Here is a 19,145-nt window from a genome sequence, read left to right as displayed (position 1 = left end):
TACGAAGATAGTAATTTTTATGGTGTCAAAATAGAGAGCAAAAACTTTTAAAATATTGAGTTTTTCCCCTTTGACAGCCTGTGTGACTGCTTTTTGAATTAGCAAGAAATGGTTAGGCCAGTTAAGGCCTATATTATATGTAGTGTTTCTTTCAGCAGACTTTTTTCTCCGGGAAGGGGGGCACTGGTAAAGTATATATTTTCTATATCTATTTAAATTCCATTTCGTTTGTGGGGCGGTAGACTTTCGTGGGGGGGGGGGGGGGGAGAGATGCCTGGAAGAAACACTGATTATATGTCTTAACCATATACTTTTACACGTATTTAAAGTAGATCTATAATACTTGTCAATCGTCTGCATTTAAATGATGTATATTACTTTTACAAGTTTTTGTTTAACTCACTGTCTCTGTCCTCAGTCTAGATCGAAACGCCCGAGCGAAATTACAGACACTTCTAACAGACAGATACGTTTCGTGGTTGGACTAAAAATCATTGCACATCTAAATAACGTGATGACGCGTGTATAATAGTATGGAGTAATTGGATAAGAATGTCTTTTAATTTAATCAAAATTTTCATTAATTCAATCTTTAAAAAACTAATTAGGTAACCGATTAAGTGAAATTTAATGTAAATTTTAAAAATTTAAAGTGCTGAATTTTTTTTTTAAAATAAAAAACGTTTTAATAACAAGCTTTTATGTAATAATGCACTAAAAAGTAGAAAATAAATTATACACTATTATTTAAATAAATTATAAAGAAAAGCTTTAGGAAGCGACTCACGCTTAAAGCGCATTTAATGCACCTATTAACAAAACATGGGGATTTTATTTTCATTATAATTAAAATTGGCATGCATTAATCTCAATTTCAACATTAGGTCCGTTTTTTATGTTACAAAATCACACAGGACATAGCCTATGTCTACTTATGATGTGGTGTTCACTGGAACAGTCTCAGGTCTAATGAGCTAGTGTTCTAGAATGTTGTTTGCAAGTTCTAGAACCGAACGAATGCCAATACGGGTCAAATTATTGTCGGTTATAATTGCCTTATAGCAATCGTCTTATATTCGGAGTAGGCGTATATGGTGAAATATTGTAATCATCAAAAAAAAAAATGAAATCAAGATTTTGAAAAATATCGATGTTTAGCACCGTCCAAAGTAGGAAAAACATAACATTGCAATCTTGTTTGTATGTGTGTGTCTGTGTGTGTCTGTATGTCTATGTGAACACCATAACTTCCTTACCGTTTCCGTTAAAGTCCGTTGACAAAATTGTATATATATATGTAACGAGTCCCCGAGTCTATCCTGCCGACAACGCCAAATGTAACGAGTCTCTGACTACCCTGCCGACAACGCCAAATGTAACGAGACTTATCCTGCCCGCAGAGCCAAATGTGACCTTCCCGAGTCTAACCACTCATTCCACACAACATTGACCACAGCATAGATACTCGAAGATGCAGGTTCATTATTGATCCTTTTATTACATGAATCAAAGAATGTTTCACAATAATATATTGAATCAAGAGAGATGTTTCACAATAATAGTCTGAATCAACGGACCCCCAACAGTCCTCACTAGGCTTCATCTAACTGAATACACATGTCTAACGTCCTTCTTAACACAATATAACCAACTTGATACTGCCACACAGACTCACTGAGAGAGAGACTGACGGACTGACTGACAGACCTTCTGAGACCGACTTTCTGAGAGAGACTTCCTGAGAGACTTCCTGAGAGACTGACTGCGAGCTCAGCCGTCGCCTTTCTTATCTCCCCTTCATAATCGTACTCATATTCGGTCCTATCATAATCGTAATTGTAATCGTTGCATTACGCCGCTTCTGTCGTACAGTCCGATTTTAATAAGCCACCTGCATCCTGTCACATCAAAGTTGACAGACCGTCTTTCGTATCGCTTCCCGAGATATTACGCCTTGGCATCAGCCAACACCTGCACTGTGACGTCAGACTGTAACACGTTATGTCTCTTGGTAACTTCCCCTAGTTACATCCACCCCTGCCTTTTTTTGTGTGTTATCAACCACAAACAACGCTTGGCAGGTGCAGTCCTTCAAAGTCCATCGCACCACCGTAAAAAAAAATCCATTGTTCCACTCACTGTCAATGTCGTCACATTCGTATAAGATTGACAGTTATCCCTATTTCACATATCCAATGTGTCTACATCATCTTCCTCAGACCCAAAACAGTTCTAGAATTCACATCCACCTTTTTTCGTTTGGTGCCTTCACCAGTTCACTTTTATGACTTTTTGAACAGTCTGTTTTCATACCAGCGCGACCATGAAAGAATTGATGGTTGCTGACAAAAAATTTCGTATTCTTTCTGTTTCTCAAACTTCTCCGCGGACCACTTATCTGATGGTCTACTGTCTCTCTGCTTTTGGAGGGACCGGGATCCTCCTTGTTGCCGGTATCCTCCCTTTGTGTGTCGCTGTTGCTCTGTTGATGGTGACATGGTTCCGGGATGGGTATGTGAATTTCCGTTATAGTTTCCGGTTCCCTAATTGTCTTGGGTTTCCTTGTGTGTAACTGCTCTTCTTGACTATGACAATATTTCTTTAATTGAGCAATATTCGCCCACCGATCCGGTTTGGTGTGATCGATGGGTCTTATCTTAAAGGGGCCACCTGCTACTTTAGGCATCTCCACGACTTGCCATATCTCCTGTCCCCAGAGATCGTGGATTTTGTTTCTGCCTAACGGGTGGCTACGCAGTAATACCCTGTCGTTCAGTTTGAGTGGCGGGTCCTTTGTCTGTACCGGCGGTTCCCTTCGCCGTGCTTCATGTTCTAGTCTTTCCTGTACTACCCTGTACATTTCTCTAATTCGTCTCATATGTTCATTCACATATTCCAGTACAGTGTATGAGCCAGTCATACTCTCCTTTTTTCCTAGGAACAAGTCAAGGGGGAGTCGAGCCTCCCGTCCGAACAGCAACATGTATGGCGAAAAGCCGGTTGTGGCATGGGGTGTGCAGTTGTATAGATATACCAACTCTGGGAGAAAATCAGGCCAACGTTTTTTCTGTTCAGGTTCTAGAGTACGCAGCAAATCATGCATGCTGCGGTTGAACCGCTCGCACTGTCCGTTTCCTTTCGGATTAAATGTGGTTGTTCTAGATTTGTTGATCCCGTAGTGGCTGCACAGTTGGTTAATTACTTCTGACTCGAAGGCCCTTCCTTGGTCAGAGTGTAATTGTCTTGGTATGCCATATTTGATGAACCAATGTTCTATTAAGACCTTTGCCACTGTTTTGGCAGTCTGATCTCGTGTGGGCACCGCCACAGTCCATTTGGTGAAAACATCAGTCATTACCAACACATGTTCCGTCCCATCCGATGATTGCTCCAACGACGTAAAGTCCATAGCCACAATCTCTAGTGGTTTTGTCGCTAATAGGTGTCCCGATGGCTGTCTCATTTTGACAACTGGCATTTTCGCATGCTGACACCTCACACAAGCCTCACAATGGCGTTTGACCTCCATTTCCATATTGGGCCAGTAACACCTCCGTCGTAATATTTTGTGCGTCCTGTCCTGACCCTGGTGTCCTGCCCTGTCATGTGCCAACCTTAGCACTTCTTCTCGTAATTGTCCAGGCACCACCACCTGGTGTATTGTCCCATCAATTTGGTCATGAATTCTCCGCATGAGAACACCATCCTGTATACTGAGACGGTCCCACTGACTCAGTATTTTCTTTGTTTCTCGACCAAATTGTTCTCGTTCCCTTTTTCCTGGGAATTTTTGTTCCTGGACGTGTTTCAACAGCGGCTGTAAGCCACTATCCGTTCTCTGGGCATTTCTTATCTCTTTGTGATTAAGGCAACTAAAATCACCAATGTCCCTATGTCCGGGCTCTGTGGAAATGTGCTCCACCCCGGTCTGTCCGTTTTGCATCACTTGTACCCCATGAGGGATATCTGTTGACGCTCTGACCTCACATATTCCTGTCAGCGTTTCTTCCTCATCACCCGGTTTCTCGTAAGGATTCCTTGATAAGGCGTCCGCATTGCCATTGGACCGCCCCGGGCGATGTTTTCTCTCTAGGTCAACGAGTGCCAATTCTGCTGCCCATCGCTGTTCGATGGATCCCAGCCTTGCTGTAATTTGAAGTTCTTTTTCAATATCGGACAATTTCTCTTCAAGTCTTGTTTGAGACTCTTTCATTTCTTCTAGTTTGCCAACACTGTTCTGTTGTCTACTATTTTTATTTACTTCTTCCGATAACAGACACTCTAAAGATGAACATTTCTCCTGTGCTTTTAATTTGCATGAACTTTCCCTATCCAGTTTCCTGGTTAACATTGAGATCTCATTCTTAAGTCTACCAATTTCTTCCTTATCATCATTTTTCTTAGCCAACAAATTGTTCACTTGAAACTTTTCAACATTCAAGTTCATTTCACAGTTCATTTTTTTTATTAGTTGTGTTTTACCTTTCTTTTTCTCCTTACTGTGTTTCTTTGTCATTTTGTTTACCAAGTCATTACCTCGCCGCTCTGTAGCCTTGACCTGCCTTACAGAGGGCGATCGTTTCACCGGACAGTATTGTGCCACATGTCCGGGTTGTGAGAGGGACAGGCAAATTGGTCGACCATCGGCCGTCCACCGGAGCGATGGACCGGCGGGTCGCGGCCGTCCAACCTGTCTCTGTTTTGGCCCGTTCTTTTCCTGATTCTCAGCTGTTGACCTGCTTTCTAACCTCTCCAATCTTTGGTTAACCTTATCCAGGTGGGCCAACAGTTGAGCCATCATGGTTTCCACCGTGCCGGTCCCTGTGGGTGGGGATTGTTGCTGTTCCGGCACAGAGATTTGGTCTACCGAACAGTTCGATTGGTCCTCATCCTCGGACCTGCGGATCGCTGAGTTCCTGACCTGAAGGAAGGTCAACTGCGGATCTTTGTGGACCTCCTCTTTCAACTCTCTCCTTAAGATCGGGGTTGCTGGCCCCTCGATGAACTGGTCCCTCAGTAGGCGTACATCAATGTCAGGTGTTTTGCCCTTTACCGAATCAAAGGCCCTGTTTATTCGGTGTGAATACTCCATCACACTCTCCGCCATTCTCTGCTTTACGCCTACGAACCCCGATAGCAGTTGCGATCCCGACCGTCTCTCCCCAAAGGTCTCCATAATTAGATCCAGCACCTTATCTGGATCTGATTGGACGGTTTTATCGTGGCATTTGACCTCTGCCCTAACCGTTTCTCCTATACTGCCCATCAGCAGTCTTAATCTTTCCTCTGGTGACATGTTTCTCGAGGCCCAGGCCGCTTTGACCTCCTCACTGAACCTGTTGGTTAAAGTTGGATCACCGTCCCCGTAAAATTTGTTAATGTGGGACTCTCTGGGCAGGACCACAATATGGGTCTGCTTCTCGTCCAGAGTAGACATTTTATTCCTTTAGTAAAAAAAAGAGTTCTTTCTTACCGTGTGTGTATGAAAAAATTTTCCTCGTTCCTCAATTTTCACTGTTCCTGAATGTCCGAATTCACACACACACTAAACACAGTTATGAACTAGGTTGACTATGGGTGCCTAAAGCGGCAAGTCTCGTTGAATTCATCCTGGTCGCAGCGCCAAATGTAACGAGTCCCCGAGTCTATCCTGCCGACAACGCCAAATGTAACGAGTCTCTGACTACCCTGCCGACAACGCCAAATGTAACGAGACTTATCCTGCCCGCAGAGCCAAATGTGACCTTCCCGAGTCTAACCACTCATTCCACACAACATTGACCACAGCATAGATACTCGAAGATGCAGGTTCATTATTGATCCTTTTATTACATGAATCAAAGAATGTTTCACAATAATATATTGAATCAAGAGAGATGTTTCACAATAATAGTCTGAATCAACGGACCCCCAACAGTCCTCACTAGGCTTCATCTAACTGAATACACATGTCTAACGTCCTTCTTAACACAATATAACCAACTTGATACTGCCACACAGACTCACTGAGAGAGAGACTGACGGACTGACTGACAGACCTTCTGAGACCGACTTTCTGAGAGAGACTTCCTGAGAGACTTCCTGAGAGACTGACTGCGAGCTCAGCCGTCGCCTTTCTTATCTCCCCTTCATAATCGTACTCATATTCGGTCCTATCATAATCGTAATTGTAATCGTTGCATTACGCCGCTTCTGTCGTACAGTCCGATTTTAATAAGCCACCTGCATCCTGTCACATCAAAGTTGACAGACCGTCTTTCGTATCGCTTCCCGAGATATTACGCCTTGGCATCAGCCAACACCTGCACTGTGACGTCAGACTGTAACACGTTATGTCTCTTGGTAACTTCCCCTAGTTACATATATAAACATTTCATTATATCGTTTAGCGATTTTCAGTATCCGGCAATAGTGCTTTTCTCTATTTTCGGTTTCTCACAAACTTTCAGAATTTTATAGTAGGCCTATAATGTTGACAAACATCTTTTCAATTTTTGCTAAGAACGCTTTTTGTACTAAGGCTAAAGAAAATTAATTTTAATTAAAAACTTGCTATAGCCTCTTTGTCTTGGTCTGAATTATTCTACATCTTTAATAAAAGACTGAACAATCTTAGATACCAAAAAAAAAAACAACGTTTATAGTAGCGGGAGCCCCCAAATGTTTCTTTCTAGAGCCCCCCCCCCCCCTCCTACCCCCACACTCCACCTTTGAACCTTAACCCAGGCCTGTAGTAGCCGCCAAGTGATCCGCCTTGTTTGCTACCTGATTGGTTTAACGTTCAACCAAACCAAGAGCGGTAACCCTATCAATGAAACTGTGTATCTCAGACTTATCTCACCCATTGCAATGAGCGATCGCATCTCTGTCTATTACAACGGATCCGTGCCACTGTTTGATCAGACAGAAAACAAATACTCAACGCGCTCGCGACCGTGACAAAATCCAGACGAGTCGGATCGTAAGACGGCTCGTGTTCAAGGTGAAACAAAAAGTCTGGCAAGTTCAGGTGCCAGACGGCACTTGAAAAGCCGACTTATTTTTCAAAGTGCCAGTTTCATTTGACTTCACACTGAGGGGCGGGAAATTTGAATATTTCTCAATGGAGCACAAGAAGAGTGTTCGTTTACGTTGAATATGTAATTCGGGTGTTATTTTTTTCAAATTATAAAATACAAAGAAAATTTCCAAGCTAGCAATTTTTTTAAAAAGTTTAAAGATAACCTCTAAAGCAGGGTAATCTGAAGATACCAAGGATTAGCAGGAGTTGTCTGCCCGCTTTCGTGATTCTTTTATGTACTGTCAATTTCGTTCATTTTAAAATGTAGATCTAAGCGCTGCCTGAAGTAAACTGCTAGAGCGGCTTTCACTAGAAGTAACCAACTCCTGTTATAAGTTTGCAGTCAGTGGAAAATATGAAGGGATTGTAAGAACATGTCCTATATTATAATATTTATAACAAAAAAAAGAAAAACAAAATGGAGGATCCAGAAAATATTTGTCACATAGATCTAGATAGCTTTTGATGATTTCAAACTGGTGTATCGTAAAATGGAGTTACATTTTCTGCCTGTTTTTGCAAGCTTCTATTTTAATCGATTCTTTCTTAAATGTTGCTTTCTTTGTTCTTCCGTTAATTGCTTCTTTCATGCATCTCTGTGTGTGTGTGTCTATCGCCACCACCCCCCCCCCCCCTCCCACCGAGACGAAATATAAACATATTTTACGAAATTGGTTAATTAAAACAGGACGCTAAGATCAACTTCCCATGACAATGCTATGCGACATGAAATTTTCTTAATGCCGTCTGTCAAGTTTACTTAGAGGTCATCTGCCAAGTTTGCTGAGGGGAATCCAATCAATATTGTTGACTTATAACAAAGGCGTGTTTTAAGGATGAATGTAATAAACTTTGCAAACAGCTGGACAATGTCATTTTTACTTTGATGCCACCTTCTCGATTGTCTCTAGACATTCAGCTGTAACTGTTACATATTTTATTCTAGTCGTTGAAACACAAATTTCGATTGTCCACTTTTAAATCATGGCTTTTTGGAGGAGTTTGCGTTGATAAGTGACACAAAAACACATTTTTATGACAACGTGTTTTTTTATACTAAAAAGAATTCTTCAAATATTTGAACTCTCATACTTCGAGTATTTCCAAAAATATTTCGATACAAAATAGATCAGCTCACGTTTTTTTGATAATTATTTTGATGTAATCATTTGTATTTAAATATTAAGAAAATCATTTATTGGTTTTAGCAAGTCCTACATAATATGTAAAATAATGTTATTCTAAACGTTTGTATATATTTATTAATTCTTTAGATGTCAGAGGCATGAGACAGTACATGTTTAAAGCAATAGAACGGTGTACCAGATTTGACCATTCGAACGTACGCATCCAACACATAAGTGCTGAACGGAAGTTTCAACCAAGCTACTGAACTCTGAATCAACACAACTTGATAGATTATAAATTATAAACAAAGTTTTTTTTCTTTGGTGAGAAAAGTTTAACTTATTTTAATACAGTAAACAGATTTATTGTAAATGTACAACTGGTTCTTTTATGTAGTTTAACACACTATAAAAAAAGCAGATTTATTGTACATGTAAAATGGGATTGTTATATATAGTTTAACATATTTCAAAGATTTATTGAGAATGTACACTGTACAGTGGTTTTATCAAGACGTTTTAGTGAGCAGTCGAGTTTGGACATTTCTATTTCTAGATCTGCAGCTAACTCTACCAATACTACTTGGCCAGACCAGAGGCCTAGCTACCCACAACGGCACCCCGGCCAACTATGAAGTTCGTGTCCCCGCCCTTTATATATATTTATTCCAAATGGCGAACAAACGCTCCCACACCACCCCCTTTCCATTTTGAAAAGTTGTGGCGTTTTTTTACCAATCACTGACCCGTAACAGTTTTTAGTTAAGTGTCACACAGTTCAATAAGAAGATTTATATTTTAATTAGCATGTTTATACAATAATTTGAAAAATTGTTTGCAGCTTGAAAATCTGACGTCACAGACTCACCGGATAGAGGTCACCGAGTGGCCACATACAAGACAACTAGTAACCGTTTTTTTTTTACTCCAAGTGTACCGAGTTTCTATTGTCTTTCGTAGGTCGTGACCCCCAGCACGTGGCGCGGCCATGCCTAGGATCGAGAACGTCTTCGCCCGGGAGTCATGTCACGTGGGGTGGCAGAACAAGAAGGGCACGGGGGAGACGTCTCTCATGGGGGTGATACGCCCCAAGTTTAAGACGGGGGACCAGTTTACCACCAACTACGGCCAGCTGCCATTTAGACAGAAGCTCAAGTCTAGCCAGGTGTATTCCAGGTGAGAGACTAGCCAGGTGTATACCAGGTGAGATCAAGATAGGTGTATACCAGGTGAGATCAAGACAGGTGTATACCAGGTGAGAGACTAGCCAGGTGTATACCAGGTGAGATCAAGACAGGTGTATACCAGGTGAGATCAAGACAGGTGTATACCAGGTGAGATCAAGACAGGTGTATACCAGGTGAGAGACTAGCCAGGTGTATACCAGGTGAGATCAAGACAGGTGTATACCAGGTGAGATCAAGACAGGTGTATACCAGGTGAGAGACTAGCCAGGTGTTTACCAGGTGAGATCAAGACAGGTGTATACCAGGTGAGATCAAGACTAGCCAGGTGTATACCAGGTGAGATCAAGACTAGTCAGGTGTATACCAGGTGAGATCGAAACTAGACAGGTGTATACCAGGTGAGATCAAGACTAGCCAGGTGTATACCAGGTGAGATCAAGACTAGCCAGGTGTATTCCAGGTGAGATCAAGACAGGTGTATACCAGTTGAGATCAAGGCTAGCCAGGTGTATACCAGGTGAGATCGAAACTAGACAGGTGTATACCAGTTGAGATCAAGTCTAGCCAGGTGTATTCCAGGTGAGATCAAGACAGGTGTATACCAGGTGAGATCAAGACTTGCCAGGTGTATTCCAGGTGAGATCAAGACTAGCCAGGTGTATTCCAGGTGAGATCAAGACAGGTGTATACCAGATGAGATCGAAACTAGACAGGTGTATACCAGGTGAGATCAAGACTAGCCAGGTGTATACCAGGTGAGATCAAGTCTAGCCAGGTGTATACCAGGTGAGATCAAGACTAGCCAGGTGTATACCAGGTGAGATCAAGACAAGCCAGGTGTATACCAGGTGAGATCAAGACTAGCCAGGTGTATACCAGGTGAGATCAAGACTAGCCAGGTGTATACCAGGTGAGATCAAGACTAGCCAGGTGTATACCAGGTGAGATCAAGACTAGCCAGGTGTATACCAGGTGAGATCAAGACTAGACAAGTGTATACCAGGTGAGATCAAAACAGGTGTATACCAGGTGAGATCAAGACTAGCCAGGTGTATACCAGGTGAGATCAAGACTAGCCAGGTGTATACCAGGTGAGATCAAGTCTAGCCAGGTGTATACCAGGTGAGATCAAGACTAGCCAGGTGTATACCAGGTGAGATCAAGTCTAGCCAGGTGTATACCAGGTGAGATCAAGTCTAGCCAGGTGTATACCAGGTGAGATCAAGACTAGCCAGGTGTATACCAGGTGAGATCAAGTCTAGACAAGTGTATACCAGGTGAGATCAAGACAGGTGTATACCAGGTGAGATCAAGACTAGCCAGGTGTATACCAGGTGAGATCAAGACTAGCCAGGTGTATACCAGGTGAGATCAAGTCTAGCCAGGTGTATACCAGGTGAGATCAAGTCTAGCCAGGTGTATTCCAGGTGAGATCAAGACTAGCCAGGTGTATACCAGGTGTGATCAAGACTAGCCAGGTGTATACCAGGTGAGATCAAGACTAGCCAAGTGTATACCAGGTGAGATCAAGAAAGACTCCCTGAAACATCGTCTTATATGGCCAGTCTCAAAGAGACAGCGGGGGGGGGGGGGGGGGAATGGCAGAGTGTACGAAATAATTGTAGAGCACACTCTGATGGGCACCTGACTCACGTTAGGGAAAGTGAAGGTGGCTGGGCAAAGTGTGAGCATACCAGCCCTTCATGTGCCAAGGTCACAGAATCATCTAAACGCTATTTCATCTGTCGGGTCCAAAGGGAATGGATAGGTAATGTCTTGTGTTAACAATATCCCAGCACGTGATGGCTAGGTCATGTCTTGTGTTAACATTATCCTATCACGTGATGGCTAGGTCATGTCTTGTGTTAACATTATCTCAACACGTGATGGCTAGGTCATGTCTTGTGTTAACACTATCCGATCACGTGATGGCTAGGTCATGTCTTGTGTTAACACTATCCTATCACGTGATGGCTAGGTCATGTCTTGTGTTAACATTATCTCAACACGTGATGGCTAGGTCATGTCTTGTGTTAACACTATCCTATCACGTGATGGCTAGGTCATGTCTTGTGTTAACAATATCCCGGCACGTGATGGCTAGGTCATGTCTTGTGTTAACAATATCCCATCACGTGATGGCTAGGTCATGTCTTGTGTTAACACTATCCTATCACGTGATGGCTAGGTCATGTCTTGTGTTAACACTATCCTATCACGTGATGGCTAGGTCATGTCTTGTGTTAACAATATCCCGGCACGTGATGGCTAGGTCATGTCTTGTGTTAACAATATCCCATCACGTGATGGCTAGGTCATGTCTTGTGTTAACAATATCCCATCACGTGATGGCTAGGTCATGTCTTGTGTTAACACTATCCCATCACGTGATGGCTAGGTCATGTCTTGTGTTAACACTATCCCATCACGTGATGGCTAGGTCATGTCTTGTGTTAACAATATCCCATCACGTGATGGCTAGGTCATGTCTTGTGTTAACAATATCCCATCACGTGATGGCTAGGTCATGTCTTGTGTTAACAATATCCCATCACGTGATGGCTAGGTCATGTCTTGTGTTAACAATATCCCATCACGTGATGGCTAGGTCATGTCTTGTGTTAACACTATCCCATCACGTGATGGCTAGGTCATGTCTTGTGTTAACACTATCCTATCACGTGATGGCTAGGTCATGTCTTGTGTTAACAGTGACTCAAGGAGCCAATATGTCGACCAGCTACAGAAGATGCTGGATAAACTACCGTGTGAGACTACACTACAGATCAGGTGGAGGGTCAGTAAGGAGGTGCCCGCCTTCTCAATGGACTTTCTCTATCTATATCTGTCTAGGTAAGTTGGGCTGGGTAGGACGGACTAGTCTGTGTGTGATGAGACTGGGTTCACCATCATCCACCACCATCACCATCATCCACCACCGTCATCCACAACCATCACCATCATCCACCAATATCATCTCTCACCGATTTCCACCACCATCATTCATCATTTACCACCATCATCACCATAATATGAAAATCCACTAACATCATCCATCACCATCATCCATCTCCCAACACCATCATCCCTAACCATCACCATCATCCACTACCTTCATCCACTTCCACCACCATCACCCCTCACCATCATCCACCACTATCATCCCTCACCATCAACATCATCCCCAACCTTCATCCACCACCATCAACCATCCATCTAGAGCCTTGACTTGCCTCACTCCCCACAGGTTTGGCCAGGTACAAGCCATGTACCAGCTGGCCAACAACGCAGCCTTGGTTGTCTTCAGAAACGTGCAGACGGCCCGGCTTGTCCGGAGTTGTCTTGACCTCGGTCTGCCGTATGGGCGGCTGTATGCAAAGCTATGGAACCCCACGTCACAGGTACTCTAGGGTACTTTAGCAACGTTCTGTAGGGTACTTAACCAAGGTACTCTAGGGTACTTAAGCAACGTTCTGTAGGGTACTTAACCAAGGTACTCTAGGGTACTTAACCAAGGTACTCTAGGGTACTTGAGCAACGTTCTGTAGGGTACTTAACCAAGGTACTCTAGGGTACTTGAGCAACGTTCTGTAGGGTACTTAACCAAGGTACTCTAGGGTACTTAACCAAGGTACTCAAGGGTACTTAACCAAGGTACTTTAGGGTACTTAACCAAGGTACTCTAGGGTACTTGAGCAACGTTCTGTAGGGTACTTAACCAAGGTACTCTAGGGTACTTGAGCAACGTTCTATAGGGTACTTAACCAAGGTACTCTAGGGTACTTTAGCAACGTTCTGTAGGGTACTTAACCAAGGTACTCTAGGGTACTTAACCAAGGTACTCAAGGGTACTTAACCAAGGTACTTTAGGGTACTAAGCAACGTTCTGTAGGGTACTTAACCAAGGTACTCTAGGGTACTTAAGCAACGTTTTGTAGGGTTCTTAACCAAGGTACTCTAGGGTACTAAAGCAACGTTTTGTAGGTTACTTAACCAAGGTACTCTAGGGTGCTTAAGCAACGTTCTGTAGGGTACTTAACCAAGGTACTCTAGGGTACTTTAGCAACGTTCTGTAGGGTACTTAACCAAGGTACTCTAGGGTACTTAACCAAGGTACTCAAGGGTACTTAACCAAGGTACTTTAGGGTACTTAACCAAGGTACTCTAGGGTACTGTAGGGTACTTAACCAAGGTACTCTAGGGTACTTTAGCAACGTTCTGTAGGGTACTTAACCAAGGTACTCTAGGGTACTTAACCAAGGTACTCTAGGGTACTTGAGCAACGTTCTGTAGGGTACTTAACCAAGGTACTCTAGGGTACTTGAGCAACGTTCTGTAGGGTACTTAACCAAGGTACTCAAGGGTACTTAACCAAGGTACTTTAGGGTACTTAACCAAGGTACTCTAGGGTACTTGAGCAACGTTCTGTAGGGTACTTAACCAAGGTACTCTAGGGTACTTGAGCAACGTTCTATAGGGTACTTAACCAAGGTACTCTAGGGTACTTTAGCAACGTTCTGTAGGGTACTTAACCAAGGTACTCTAGGGTACTTAACCAAGGTACTCAAGGGTACTTAACCAAGGTACTTTAGGGTACTAAGCAACGTTCTGTAGGGTACTTAACCAAGGTACTCTAGGGTACTTAAGCAACGTTTTGTAGGGTTCTTAACCAAGGTACTCTAGGGTACTAAAGCAACGTTTTGTAGGTTACTTAACCAAGGTACTCTAGGGTGCTTAAGCAACGTTCTGTAGGGTACTTAACCAAGGTACTCTAGGGTACTTTAGCAACGTTCTGTAGGGTACTTAACCGGTAAACGGAAAAAAAGTCACAGGAAAAAAAAACACAGAAAAAAGTCACAGTTTTTGCTAGGAAAAAAAGTCACAGAAAAAAAGTCACAGTGGAAAAATTTTATCGGAAAAAAAGTCACAGAAATAAAGTCACAGAAAAAAAGTCACAAAAATCTTTTTAGAAATATTTTTTATTAATTTGTTAAGAATTGTAAATTTTGTATGTTTATTGTTGTTGGTTTTATTTTTTGATAGCATAAATTATTTATAGACGTTAAAACCATTATGATTTATAACAATTGTAAGTAAAAATACTCTAAGATAATTTACACAACAATCTTAACTTGTTACGTAGCCTATTTATTTAAATACGCGGTAGAAAAGTTAATTATAAAAGAAATTTAAGCACATTTTGCCGTAGGCTATTGATCTCTGGTCGGCCTCTCCTCAGTAGGTATTGTCCGAACATATTTTGTGTTGTTGACGTTACGCGTCAATGACAGCCTTTGAACCTTGTCGGCTTTCTGTTTTGATCCTAAGTTTTGTTATGTAATGAGCGTGATAAATGTGGGCAGTAAAGGTGGTTGAACTAAACATAACTATTGTTGCCATGAGTTGAGGGCAGCAAGTCAGATGAATTCACCATTTCACGGTAATTTAATATTGGTATTTTAAAAAAAAACACGATGAAAACCGTGGACTTAGGAGCATTCTATTAAATGCTACTAATCTTAAGTTTAAAATAATTACAATCTACATACTTCATAATAAATATTTTTAGATGAATTTTAAAAATTCCTATGCGTATACAGCCTACATACATTACATTACATTTAATTAATCCTAAGTTAATTTGCACTCTCTAAATATTTAATACATAAAAGTATTAACAAATATCATGCAAATATATATTTGTGACTTTTTTTCCTGTGACTTTTTTTCCTGTGACTTTTTTTCCTGTGACTTTTTTTCTGTGTTTTTTTTTCCTGTGTTTTTTTTTCCTGTGACTTTTTTTCCTACAATCACTTAACCAATGTAGTCTAGGGTACTTAACCAAAGTACTGTAGAGTACTTAACCAAAGTACTGTAACATACTTAACCAAGGTACTCTAGGGTACTTAACCAAAGTACTCTAGAGTACTTAGCCTAAGTACTGTAAGATACTTAATCAAGGTACTCTAGGGTACTTAACCAAAATACTGTATGGTACTTCATTAAGGTACTGTATGGTACTTCATTAAGGTACTTAATGTAATCAATGTTGAGCGAGTTCACTGACCTGGCAACTTCATGTCACAGGACCAGGACTACTACCGGGTCATGAAGCACGTGGAGAAGGCAGCAGAGGTCAAGGCCAGGTTCAACCTACTTTTGGATAAAGACGATCGTCTGGTTATGGCCAGTGACGACAGGGATGTTACACGGGCGATCGCCGAGAGGTGGGGCAGGGGTGTATTAACATTTACCTGGGAGGTGGGGCAGGGCAGGGGTGTATTAACATTTTCCTGGGAAGTGGGGCAGGGGTGTATTAACATTTACCTGGGAGGTGGGGCAGGGGTGTATTAACATTTTCCTGGGAAGTGGGGCAGGGGTGTATTAACATTTTCTTAAGAGGTGGGGCAGGGCAGGGGTGTATCAACATTTACCTGGGAGGTGGGGCAGGGGTGTATTAACATTTTCTTGGGAGGTGGGGCAGGGGTGTATTAACATTTTCCTGGGAGGTGGGGCAGGGGTGTATTAACATTTTCCTGGGAGGTGGGGCAGGGGTGTATTAACATTTTCTTAAGAGGTGGGGCAGGGCAGGGGTGTATCAACATTTACCTGGGAGGTGGGGCAGGGGTGTATTAACATTTTCCAGAGAGGTAGGACGGGGGTGTATTAACATTTTCCAGAGAGGTAGGACGGGGGTGTATTAACATTTACCTGGGAGGTGGGGCAGGGGTGTATTAACATTTTCCTGGGAGGTGGGGCAGGGGTGTATTAACATTTCCCTTGGAGGTGGGGCAGGGGTGTATTAACATTTCCCTAGTTTTTAGTGCAGAGGTGTATTTTGTCCTGGAGTATTTTGTCTTGGGATATATTTTTTTCGGGATATTGTGTTATGAGACTTTTCATACTAGGTTATTTTGTCTTGAGATTACTACTAGATCTACTTGTTATAAGAATGTTTTGATTTGAATTTTTTTTACTGGGATATTTAATTTTGATATATGTTGCCTTAAAAAAAATCTTTTTTTTTCTGTTACCCATGCATAGATATTAGCTTTAATGATTACTAAAGTGTTCGTAGTAAAGTATCCCGTATTAGGTTTAACTTGATGAAACACTTTGTATCAACAGCTATAGAGCTTCAGGACCCAATCTTAAAAGTTATCTCACCATAGGCGTGGGCATCACAGGTTAGTCACATGATGGTTACATGATGGTTACATGATGGTCACAGGTTGGTCACAGGTTGGTCACAGGTTGGTCACATGATGGTCACAGGTTGGTCACAGGTTGGTCACAGGTTGGTCACAGGTTGGTCACAGGTTGGTCACAGGTTGGTCACAGGTTGGTCACAGGTTGGTCACAGGTTGGTCACAGGTTGGTCACAGGTTGGTCACAGGTTGGTCACAGGTTGGTCACAGGTTGGTCACAGGTTGGTCACAGGTTGGTCACAGGTTGGTCACAGGTTGGTCACAGGTTGGTCACAGGTTGGTCACAGGTTGGTCACAGGTTGGTCACAGGTTGGTCACAGGTTGGTCACAGGTTGGGATTCTACTGAACTACAGCTGGTGTTCGCACGTCAAGGGACCTGTGATTCCAGACCTACCGTTTGTTGACCTTTCTTGAGATTCAAGTATTGTCAGCCAGTATGTGATCTTTCGACGTGGTGGCATGTTAGAGCATCTGCTTGCTGGAAAAATCGCGGATCTAGGGTTCGAGTCGGTAAGACGTCATTCAGTCCGCTCAGCTCTAGTGGGCACCTGACATGATGCATACATTACATGCTGTTGGGTATAAATCTGACAACGCTATCTATTCATACTCCTAGAGACCAGAAACTACTTCTTCTGCCCTCTTGACTGCCAGATCAGATAGGGTAGCTTAACTTTGTGTTGTGGTCTTTACATCAATTACATTCTTATCAGCAAAAAATAAACTATCAACAGACTTAGAAATATTCTCTTCCGTGAATATTTAGACCCAGGCTATTGTCCCAATGGATGTAGGTCCATTACAAATGTTATACATTAGAATGTAAACTTCGATGTCAACAATTCAAATGTTAATCTTTATTTAACAAACGGACTTAATTAATTTTGTTATTTATAATCGGACTGTAAATGTTCTGTTAAAAAATAAGACTTTCAATGTTGCTCTTTATGATCGGGTGGTTGATTTTGCTGTCAACAATGGGACAGTTAACATTGCTGTTAACAACTGAACTGTCAACTTTAATGTTAACAATTTGACTGTTCACTTTAATGTTAACACTTTGACTGTTAACTTTAATGTTAACAATTTGACTGTTAACTTTAATGTTAACACTTTGACTGTTAACTTTAATGTTAACAATTTGTCTGTTAACTTTAATGTTAACAATTTGACTGTTAACTTTAATGTTAACGATTTGTCTGTTAACTTTAATGTTAACAATGAGACTGTTAACTTTAATGTTAGAAATGTGGGTTAATTTTTTGTTGTAACTATGAGATTGTTAGCTTTGCTGTTAACAATTAGACTGTTAGCTTTGCTGGTAACAATTGAATTGTTAACTTTAATGCTAACAATTAGACTTTTTCTGTTGTCAACAATGTGACTGTCAACTCGACAGAGGCGCTGAACCCCCCGCTGAAGACGATATACAAGGGCAAGCTGAGAGTCCACACGATCCAGGACAAGGGGGAGTTCGATGACGTCATCAGGTCCAGCCGGCAACTGGTAGTCGTGGACTTCTACGCCAACTGGTGCGGCCCCTGCAAGAAGGTGGCGCCGTACATCGACAGGTGGGCCACGGAGTACAGCCACGTCAGCTTTGTCAAGGTCAATGTGGACGAGGGCATGGAGATCTCGGAGATGGCGGGGGTGGATTCACTGCCCACCTTCCATTTCTACAAGGACGGCAGCAAGCTGGGGCAGGTAGTGGGTGCTGACGTCACGGCCATCAAGATGATGATTGACACGTACAGTTAGGTCAGGCTGTGGACAAGGTTACGCTGCACGAAGAAAATGTTGACTGGAATAAAAATAGAAAGAAACACACAACAAGAGGCGTGGAGATAAAGAGGGGCAGTTGTTAAACAAAAACATCCAGGGTAGATGAACTACACGAAAACTTTGTGGGAACATGAACTACACGAAAACTTTGTGGGTACATGAACTACACGAAAACTTTGTGGGTACATGAACTACACGAAAACTTTGTGGGTACATGAACTACACGAAAACTTTGTGGGAACATGAACTACACAAAAACTTTGTGGGTACATGAACTACACGAAAACTTTGTGGGTACATGAACTACACGAAAACTTTGTGGGTACATGAACTACACGAAAACTTTGTGGGAACATGAACTACACGAAAACTTTGTGGGAACATGAACTACACGAAAACTTTGTGGGTACATGAACTACACAAAAACTTTGTGGGAACATGAACTACACGAAAACTTTGTGGGTACATGAACTTTGTGGGAACATGAACTACACGAAAACTTTGTGGGTACATGAACTACACGAAAACTTTGTGGGTACATGAACTACACGAAAACTTTGTGGGAACATGAACTACACGAAAACTTTGTGGGAACATGAACTACACGAAAACTTTGTGGGAACATGAACTACACGAAAACTTTGTGGGAACATGAACTACACGAAAACTTTGTGGGAACATGAGCGACACAAAAATTTTGAGGGAACATGAACTATATCAGTCACATTAAACGCTGGGAAACACTGAGTCGGTGGCTGGTTGATTTGTTTTCAAATGTTG

At 42.1% G+C, this 19,145-nt stretch overlaps 1 protein-coding gene across 2 annotated transcripts; it reads left to right on the top strand.

The window, feature by feature from the left end:
- The first annotated feature begins 170 nt into the window (after nt 1-170).
- LOC131936931 (uncharacterized) lies at nt 171-18,832 on the top strand. Of its 2 annotated transcripts, none has more exons than XM_059294069.1 (8): nt 171-186; nt 8,335-8,511; nt 9,148-9,363; nt 12,087-12,227; nt 12,622-12,775; nt 15,462-15,601; nt 16,503-16,561; nt 17,983-18,832. In XM_059294069.1, exons 3-8 carry the CDS (start codon nt 9,176-9,178, stop codon nt 18,339-18,341), a joined length of 1,041 nt encoding a protein of 346 aa, XP_059150052.1. In that variant the 5' UTR covers nt 171-186; nt 8,335-8,511; nt 9,148-9,175; the 3' UTR covers nt 18,342-18,832. The 2 variants fall into 2 exon arrangements, with proteins under 2 accessions (XP_059150052.1, XP_059150051.1); XM_059294068.1 differs by having other exon boundaries at nt 8,335-8,540.
- The last annotated feature ends 313 nt before the right edge of the window (nt 18,833-19,145 follow it).

Source organism: Physella acuta, unplaced genomic scaffold, assembly GCF_028476545.2.
Source record: "Physella acuta isolate Inbredline_101_S28 unplaced genomic scaffold, ASM2847654v3 ptg000196l, whole genome shotgun sequence".
Lineage (NCBI taxonomy): Eukaryota > Metazoa > Mollusca > Gastropoda > Physidae > Physella > Physella acuta.
Note: the sequence above shows the minus strand (reverse complement) of the source record. Positions and strands in the feature narration are given on the sequence as shown.